The sequence below is a fragment of the Equus asinus genome, chromosome 3 (genome assembly GCF_041296235.1).
Source record: "Equus asinus isolate D_3611 breed Donkey chromosome 3, EquAss-T2T_v2, whole genome shotgun sequence".
NCBI classification, from domain to species: domain Eukaryota; kingdom Metazoa; phylum Chordata; class Mammalia; order Perissodactyla; family Equidae; genus Equus; species Equus asinus.
This window is the reverse complement of record NC_091792.1, coordinates 127,847,061-127,856,877: the sequence shown is the minus strand read 5'-3', so window position 1 is coordinate 127,856,877 and position 9,817 is coordinate 127,847,061. Positions and strand designations below refer to the sequence as shown.

General features: G+C 46.4%; 1 protein-coding gene across 1 annotated transcript; it reads left to right on the top strand.

The window, feature by feature from the left end:
- The first annotated feature begins 222 nt into the window (after positions 1-222).
- On the top strand, positions 223-3,876 carry SHISA3 (shisa family member 3). Its single transcript, XM_014857154.3, has 2 exons — positions 223-520; positions 3,172-3,876. Exons 1-2 carry the CDS (start codon positions 244-246, stop codon positions 3,609-3,611), a joined length of 717 nt encoding a protein of 238 aa, XP_014712640.1. The 5' UTR covers positions 223-243; the 3' UTR covers positions 3,612-3,876.
- The last annotated feature ends 5,941 nt before the right edge of the window (positions 3,877-9,817 follow it).

The following is a 9,817-nucleotide window of genomic DNA, read 5'->3' as shown; positions in this document are numbered from 1 at the left end:
GGCAAAGGGCAGCAGCAGCAGCAGCCTCTGCCGGCGCCTTCCGCGGGCCCTCGCCGACTCGCCCCTGCGCACCATGCTGATCCTCGGCCTGCGGAGCCCGCAGCCCAGCCCTTGCCGCCTCCCCGGCCCCTGCTAACCCACGCGGGAGGCGCAACCGCGCTGCGCCCGGCGCCCGGCGCCCGGCCTCAGCCTCTCCCTCTCCAGCCGCGACCCCCTCCCGGCCGCCCAGGACGCCCAGCGGCGATGGGGGCGCTGCTGGCGCTCTGCCTCCTCCTGGGCTGGCTGCGCTGGGGTCCGACGGGGGCACAGCAGTCCGGAGAGTACTGCCACGGCTGGGTGGACGTGCAGGGCAACTACCACGAGGGCTTCCAGTGCCCGGAGGACTTCGACACGCTGGACGCCACCATCTGCTGCGGCTCCTGCGCGCTGCGCTACTGCTGCGCCGCTGCCGACGCCCGGCTAGAGCAGGGCGGCTGCACCAACGACCGCAGCGAGCTGGAGCACCCGGGCATCACGGCGCGTGAGTGCGGGCCATCTGGGGCAGACCCCGCCCGGCCGCCGGCGGGTGTGCACGCGGGCGGGTGTGCACGTGGGCAGGCGCGCCAGGCCTTCCTGGGTCTGCGCAGAGTGGACACAGCGAGGTGGGGAATCAAGGGAGGAGTGGGTGGTCGCGTTTCGGGTCCAGGAGCCCTATTCCTTTGCAGTCCCAATTCCAGCCAGACGCGCAGTCTCCGCGGGTCGGCAGCCCCAGGGAAAGTTTGCAAGGGGCAGCGAAGACCGCGGGGCTTGAGCTGGGTGACCCTGGGGAAGACAGTTGGGGCTCCCGGGCACTCGGAAGGTGGGGAGAATGGCTGGGGGGGGGGGCGGGGGGGCGCGGGCAGCGCCAGGCTGCGCTTTGGTTTTCAGGAGCGGTGAGGGCGCTCCATTGCGCGCCCTGCTCGCTCCGGGAGCTTCGGGAAGCGCCGATGGCGCGCGGAACGCAGCTCTTGGGACGCGCTCATCTGCGGCCCTGCAGGGCTAAGGAACTTCAGCCACATTTTACTCCTTTTCTTGTGGTCCTTTGCTAGCGTTTCTAAACCGCTGCCCCATTCTCGCGACTTCCTTTCATTTCTCTGCATCGAATTACCCTCTCCGGCCCACCCCCTATTGTCACGCCTTTCAGAAATGCCCAGGTCCTCGAGGTGGAGATTTAGAAACCGGGGTCGCAGGGGCTTCCCCGCCCCCTATTCTCACGTCGGAAAACACGGGTCAAATTTCCGCTCACTTCAGAGCGGAATAAATCACGACCCCAGCAAAGCAACTTTACACCTGGAAAAAAAAAGCTTTCCACCTGAATCGGAACTTCAGGGAAACCCTTTAGAGCTGGAGGCGATGCTTTTACCGCCGGGAAACGGGCCGAGCGGGCGGAGCTCAGAGCAGCGACACCCCGGGACTCCAGAGTGGAGGGCCGAGCCGGGAAAGGCGGGGAGAGGTCGGAGACTCAATGGTGCCGGCGCCCCCCTCCCCCAGAGACTGATACCCTAGGGGAAAGGGGAGCCTGCTTTTCCTTAGAACTCCGTTCGACTTTTAAGGAATTTAACTTTGGAGGTCAAAATTTCCAATCTAGAGGATTTGGGAAGTGATTTCTGGAGAAAAGATGCTCAGTGGAACGTAGGGGAGTCTAGGCCCTCCTGGCTTGTTAGAAAAATGCATATTCTTCCTGGGGCCCTGCTCCTCGTGGGGCCGGTTCCTCTCTCAGAGTAAGTGCCCAGTCTGCAGCAGGGACTCCTTCCCGGGCTTCCTTGCTCTGCTCGGAGGAGCCCGAGGACGGCAGGAGCGGGGGCAGTCTCCGCGCTCACTGAGGCTGGCATCTGGCAAACTCACGGACCGCGGCTCTGTCGCTTGCCAGCTGCGCAAGCTTGGGCAAGTTACCTAACTGCTCTGGGCCTCCTCTCAACTCTAAAATGGGCATATTGCTCTCGGAGGAGTTGGGATGCGCATTATGAGAGTGTATGAACGCTTAGCACGGTGCTGAGTAAGTGGTTAGTTGGTCACTTTGGCCTTGCCTTCCCCAGGCTGCTACTGTACACGCAAGCATGGGTAGTACCCTGAAGAACTTACACCTAGGAAGGAGCCCACAGATCCTGAGGGTTGATAGTTAACTGTTACCGCCTGGGTGTTTTTGGGAAAGTCAGAAACTCTCTGGTGGGTTTCCCCATCTGGAAAATAGAGCTTATCATGCCCACCTCACAAGGAATCCATGAGACTTGAGTCAGATAATAAATAAGAGAGAGCCAGACACAGGGTACAGCCTTAGTTAATGCAGGTTTTCTTTCTTCTGCCTCTAAGCGGGAAGTTGCCTCAGAGTGTGGCTCAATCAGACAGGGCAGACACCCGGAGAACTGCCCCCAGGGTGCCTCTGGGGTGGGAAATTTTGTCTGCCTTGTAGAGAGAGAAGGAAACGGAGGTTTGCTCTGTCTGAGGGATGCTTTCACAGAAAGCCTGGGCCACCAACACCCAGAACTGTGTCGTGATCTATTTAGAGTTCAGCCTGATCTCAGAGTGGAAAAGGTGGGTGGAAATCGAGAGGCAGAGGCATGGCAGCTGGAGTAGGGACCCCAAATCATTTCTGGAAAGAAGCATCCAGAAATAACAATGTGTGATGCAGTAGGACACATGGTTAATTGGGGCCCACTATGGATTCTTTTGTACTGTTCTTTCCATAGTCTCCTAAATTCCTGGGGGATCCCATGTAACAGGCTTAGATTGGAGGTTCCTGGGATGAGAGATGAATTTTCAACCTCAGAGATGGGTCAGAGCCCTAAGTGCCCCACTGTGATAAAACTACCAAAACTTGGATTTAAGCCCAGAATTACCGTAACCAAACCACTTTACCTTTTCCCTCCCTCCGGTGGGTGAACAGGAGGATAGATTCTGTTCCTTCTGACTTTCAGATGTGCGATATGATGGCTAATTGCTAACAGAGGCTACAATGTCAGTTTGCTTTCTCCTCACTAGGAGCAAGAATATTCCATCCTTATAGTTTGCACTTTAGAGGTCCCAGGAATAAGCTCTGAGAAGTTGGGCTGACAACGGTAGTAATACTCAGCCCCTGCCCCGCTCATCCTGAGCTGCCAGGAGTCTGGGAGACCCTTGTCCAAGCCTCTGTGTATGTCTGTTTTTGCCTTTTAGAGCCTGTCTACGTTCCCTTCCTGATCGTCGGCTCCATCTTCATTGCCTTCATCATCCTGGGCTCTTTGGTGGCTATTTATTGCTGTACCTGCTTGAGACCCAAGGAGCCCTCGCAGCAGCCAATCCGCTTCTCACTCCGCAGCTATCAGACAGAGACCCTGCCCATGATCTTGACCTCCACCAGCCTCAGGGCACCTTCCAGACAGTCCAGCACGGCCACCAGCTCCAGCTCCACAGGGGGCTCCATCCGCAGGTTCTCCTTTGCCAGGGCAGAGCCAGGCTGCTTGGTGCCCTCGCCACCCCCGCCTTACACCACAGGCCACCCAATCCACCTGACCCAGCCATCTGGTTTCCTGGTGTCACCCCAGTACTTCACTTACCCGCTGCAGCAGGAGCCCCCGCTGCCTGGGAAGAGCTGTCCGGACTTCAGTTCCAGTTGACAGGCCACGGTTATAGGTCCACCACGTAGTACAATGGCAGACAGGTGGAGGGCTGCTGGCATTGCCACAAGGATTTCTGAGGAAAGTTCCTTGAACCCAGCAACGTCATGGAGGAAAGTGCTGGAAAATACAGCACCTTGTAGTCTTAAAGTTCCTGGCTCCACAGAATGGCTGTTAGATAATTGCTTTCTGGCCTGGAAAACATGGTGATCATTATATTTCAACTTATGGTACTTTTATTAAAAATATGCAGCACTTCGACTTTCAAGTTACAAACTGGCTGAAGATGTTTTATTGGACAACTCCACTCTACTGCTTAGAAAAGGGCTACGTGTTCTTTTTTTCATTATAAGTTGTTTAGTGAGTTATAATACAAGTAGATACATAAATAAGCAAAGAAAAATACCTGATTGTCATTATCGAAGGTTCACTTAAAAAATTAACTACTAAGTGAGCTGAGGGGACGGTGAACAACCTATTTATGATTTTGGGGACAACCTAACCATGAATAATATTAGCTTCAAGAGAACAGGTACTTTTTAAATTAATAACTAAATTTCGTTTAAAATATAAGAGGATTTTCAGAATACAAGGTTTCAGTAACCACATGAGGAGTTGAAAGTTTTACGTATTTACTCAGATGTCCATTGTGACACAGATCTCGTGAAAACATTTCCCTGTCCGCCCAAGGGAATATTTATTGCAGACTTTTGTCCAGCAACGTTTAGTGTTTAAATGAAAGTTGGACATTTAAAAACATTTGTTTGTAAAATGAGTTATGTACAGATGTAAAGATTTGTAATTTAATGTATTTACCACATGACGGTACTAATTATTTAGTAGTTACACTGTAATGTTTATGTTGATAATAACTGTGGAGTTTAAAATCCAGCTCTTGGGTATAAGCACCTAATATTACATATTTTAAGTGCCACTGAATTCCATGTCTGATGACTACATATTTGGGCATATATCCTGCTGGGTTAGAATAAATAAAATACTTATGTTTTCGTGAAATCTATTTGAAATTTTAGATCACAGCACTTCATTTTATCTCTTTAATGATACTATTTGCTATTCAATAAAAGGCAATGTCTTTACTTAATGCTTTATATTTTGAAGTGAAGAAAAATCCTATGTTGATTTTGAATTACGTTAACAAGCTATGTTTTGCATTGCGGCTCATGAAAGCAGCAAAGGAAGTGAATTTTTCTAGAAGTGTCAGCCTATAGGTTTCATGCAGACTTAAGATGTATTATTTGGCCTGCACAGATTTAAAATTGGGATATTTCTCATAAGAATCTGGATTTCTGACTTCTTGTGACCCTAGGAAGATCTTGCACCGAGGCACGTGTACCGCCATGGGGTCAGGCCAGCCCTTTTCAGACAGGACATTTGCCATTTGCCTGCCTCCTGCCTGGTCTCTCCCACACCTGGCCCATCTCCCTCAGTTTGGTTACCTGCCTGGCCCCTGCGGGTGTTGTTTGGGAATCCAGGTGGATATGACTTCATACTGTCATGTGTCACCCTCCATAGCTCTTTTCTAATACAGCCAGTTGGAGTAGAATTCTGACCTAAGAGAGTCATTTGGTCCTTGGTTTCTAGTTGAGGAAACAAGTTTGAAGAAATTGTGCCTGTGCCTGGCCTAACAGCAGAGGGCCTCTGGCTTCTCATCTCCTGCTTTCCTGAAAGTGGCCTGACTTCCGGGCATCCCAAATTAGCCAAAGTAATTAAGGAATGAAAGAAACGGAAGGAAGGAAGAAAGGAAAAGAGAAAAGGTGGAACATGAAAGGACAAATGTTTGTGAGCATTCTGGAACACAACTTATGGCATTAGGCTGGTTTTATCCATGTTCGTTAGATGCTGCTCCTTTGATATTTTTAAGGTAATCTCTCCTGGGCTCTTATGAGCCAAACGCTATTCTAAATATTTACATGCTGTAACTCATTCCAAACCACCCCCACAGGGAGGTATTATAATTCCTATTTTACAGATTTGGAAACTGAGGCACAGGAGTCAAGTAACTTGCCCAAGATCCCACAGCTCGTCAGTACTGGAGCTGTAGGCAAAAACATTCAAACAGCAGGAAGCACCTGCTTTGAGGTTTTGCTGCCTCAGTGCAAGAAATCACTGGGGAGTAAAGCATGAGGGCCAGCCCCTCTCTCTAAGGCAGTCATTCTCAGCTCTATTGGACCCATCCCATGAGCTCTCCAGAGAACAAATATTTTGTGCCATCCCTTCAACTCTCCTTAAATAAAATCCATAGATAATATCACTCACTACACATATAATTAAAAAAAATCAATACCATGCCCTCATGATGAATAGAAAGGAGAAAGAAAAGGAAAATAATTTATTTCAAAATATCATGGCTTGGACTAAACAAAGGATTCAGATGCAAACCTCTTATGAAGAATCACCGAGATGTGACAATTCCAAAAAGGGACCCATCAGGTTTGCTAGACTAGCAACTCAAACACCACAGTTGCACTGTCGCTATTAATGTGATTTTTCTAAAGAAAGCAAAGTTTGATCTTCCTTTGATTTGCACAGTAGTTATATATCTTGAAAATTCAGTGTATAATATAGGCAGTGCAAAACATAGTTTATCAGTAAAATGGGGGTTAGGTTTTTCCACTGAAAGGAATGGCGGGACATTGCAAAGTCAGGCCAATGGACCTCAAGTCATTGTTGTGCAGACTGTCCCATGTATTGCAGGATCTCTGTTATAACTGAGTCCCACCCAATGAATGTCCATAGCACACCTGCCCACACCCCCAAACATTCAGATGCCAAAGATCCCCTCACACAAATCCACAACATCCTCTAGAGGGCAGAACTACCCCCACTGAAAACCATCTATTTTGTCATTACTGAACCATCTATTTTGTCTCTACTGAACTTTTATTTGCCAACCCTCTGGGAAGTGGTTTATATCCATCAGGCAGAATAACTCTAAGAATTCAGAAAGCTCACGTTTGCCATCTTCCCTTCCTTAGCAGGATGCTCCAATCAATCAAGTTAACTGGCTCTAAGTTGTTTAAAATTAGGGAGGCATTGTGTACCTCACTGTAATATTTATTCAGTGACACTGAATCAAGTCACATCCCCACATAGTCGTTGACATATAACATGTGTCTTTGAACTTCTCTCTGGAAGCTATGTAGTTAATATTATTATTGTTTACGATCCTAGGGTGATCAGGCCATCCTGTGGCAGATTTCCAGTTACCGTCCCATTCAACAAGCATTTGTTGGACACCACCATGGGTCAGGCATAGGCTGGAGGTTGAGAGTACCAAGATGAATAAACCTTCGTTCTGACTCAAGGAGCCACTATCTTCATGCACTCAGGCATGACAGCAAATACTTGTGATAAGATGTTATAGGTGCTTTATAAAAGAAGCACATTACCTGTCCTGCTTTCCAGGAGCTCACAGTCACACAGGGGAAGATGAACCCATCAGTCAACACTTAGAATTCACTTTGGTAATTGCAATGATCGGGGAAGTGCAGACTGCCCTGACAGCACGTATGAATGGCACCTAACTCATCCTGGAGGGGTTGAGATTGGACCTGAGCCTTGAGAGATGAATGGGATCTAAGTGAAGAAGGTTGGGTAGGGGGAGGGAGAGAGGAGTGCTGGAAATGAGGGGAAGAGCATATTAGGCAAAGTAAAGAATTAGTAGAAAAGCAGAGAAACACCCGTGAACATGGAATAAGGAACATTCTGGAAACTAGACAAAAAATTCAGAAAAAGAATGAAAGTAGAGAGAGAAGCAGGGCAGATGAGAGATCTTGAACACCATGCTGACTGGATATATACCAAATGCAAAGGGGGGAGCCTTGAAGGATTTTATAAGGGAAAGTTACTTGATCACTTCATTTTAGAAAGATGAGACAGCAAGGGTCAAGTCAAATCACTTGAAGTTTCCCAGACGATGTTCACCACAACCTGCCACACCACCAAATACAGTGGAAACTTAGCAATGCTTTATTACTTTCATAAAGCATTTGAGTCCTAATATCCTGAAACCACGACTATTTTGAAGAAGTTCCATATTTCGAAAGATAGTTGTGCAAATAATGGGTAACATTTATTAAGCACCATGTGTGTGTCCCAAGTGTTTTATGACTTCTAACATTTAGGCTTGACAACCCTGGAGTCAGGACCGTTATCATGCCCGTATTGCCGATGAAGAAATAAAGCAGAAAGGTGAAACACTGTGTCCAAGGCCAGGCAGTAACAGCAGAGCCCAGATTTGAACCCAGGCGGTCTGCTTTGAAACTCCACATTTTTTAGGATACACCTAGAAGGTCTAATTTTCTCAGGAAAAAAATATCCAACCTACTTTTCAGAAAATCTATTGAGGCAAAAAGGATTGTGTAATATTGTACATACCCTATAGATAGCAGGGGATTGTAACAGTCAATAGAGTTTGTGCTACACTATGAGAACATAGAATAATATAAAATGCAAATAGAAATACTAGATGAAAAACATCTCTCCCTTTACACATGAGAAACTTGAGAGACCAGAAGGTGACAGCATGGATTTTGCAGTCACAGTGTCTGGGTTAGTCTTCTGGCTCTGTCACTTGTAAACTGAGTGACTTTGGGCCACTTTACTTCACTGTGTCTCCGTTTTCTCATTTGTAAAATGGAGATGTTAATGGTACCTACAGCTTAGGGTTGTCTTGAGAAATAAGAAGTTAGAGTCACTGTCTCAAATCACTTGCCTTCTAGTGGGGAGGGAGTGTGTAGTAAATTAATGATAAATCACAGAATGTAGATGAAATATCCTAGAATAAAAATGGAAGGCTAAGTACTGGGGGAGGGCAGATGTAACTGTTGATTGGAGGGCAGGGAACGGAGAAAATGGCCCCACGGTTTGATGGAGTCAGCCTGTGAAAATCCATGACCTCCTCTGATACCTGGCCAACTTCTGTCATTGCTTGGGGTCAAGCACTCTCCCACTCTGTTGGGCACTCATGGCCTGTATGTTTATTTTATCATTTGCTTTAAAAAAACGTATTTAATAAATTTGCTTTAAAATGGTTATTCATTCCAAAGCCAATATTGTACTTTTAATTGTCCAAATGGAGAGATTTATCTTCCCTGTTTACTCTTTATTGGTGTTATCATTAGCTACTTCTTATGGTGGAGAATTTGCCAGATTAACTTAAATCCATAGGAAATTTTCTTTCTAAAATGGGACAACCAAAAGTTTCCTGAAAGTATAGACAATCACAATAAGGAACTTGATACATTTCATTGAGTCAGGATTAGTTTACTTAGGCGTAACCTAAAAAGTTTATTTAGTATACGTTCAGGAAAAATAAGAATTTCCGGGCATGTTAAACTATTAAGGGAACAAGCTGTTAACATATTTTTATATGTACATGGCTATTTTAAAAAGACAAACAGTAGTTATTAATGAAATTATTCTGACAGAGAATTCTTATTTGAATTGCTAGTTACATAGTTTGTACTTGAAATAAAAACTGGATAGTAAAAAAATATTTCATACTTTCCAACAAGTTTTATTAGCCTACTAGTGAAATTATCCAGGTTAGGAAGATCTTTCTTCATTAAAATGAGTGGGCCTGCGTTACTGAAATGGAAGCTTTAGGTTAGAGAAGCCATAGCATACAAAAACAAACTTTAAATGGGGATGATGTATTGAATTTATGGGAACGTATTTCAAGTTTGCTGTTTCCTTACAGCTGTGTTAGAAGGCATCTTAAACTACATGGTCAGTATAAACACAGTACTTATTTTAAGGAGATTGGAGTTGACTGTGAAAATCATTTGATATAATTCGCAGGTAACTTTTCTGTACATCGTTCTGCCATGGTTTTGCTTGGGGAACCCACACCAACGGTTGTCCCTGGGAAGGAAGACTGTGGAAAGGACATGGGGCCCCGAGGGCTAAGCACACACTGCCTCATTCTAATAAAACCAGGGGCTCCTCAGCCTGCTTCCTCAGTGCCTCTCGGTGAAGGAGTCCTGTTCTAGCAGTTTCCCAGATGGCAGTGTCAGTCTTTTCTCTTTTACCTAGGGATGCTGATTTTTGATAAAGCTCTTGTTCTCATTTCTGATGTTTCCTATACTTTTGTCTCACATGGCAATTTTAATATTTTCTGGTTACTTCCTTCAAAGGTTATTGGCTCAACTTGGCCACTTTCTCATGAACTTAAAAAAAGT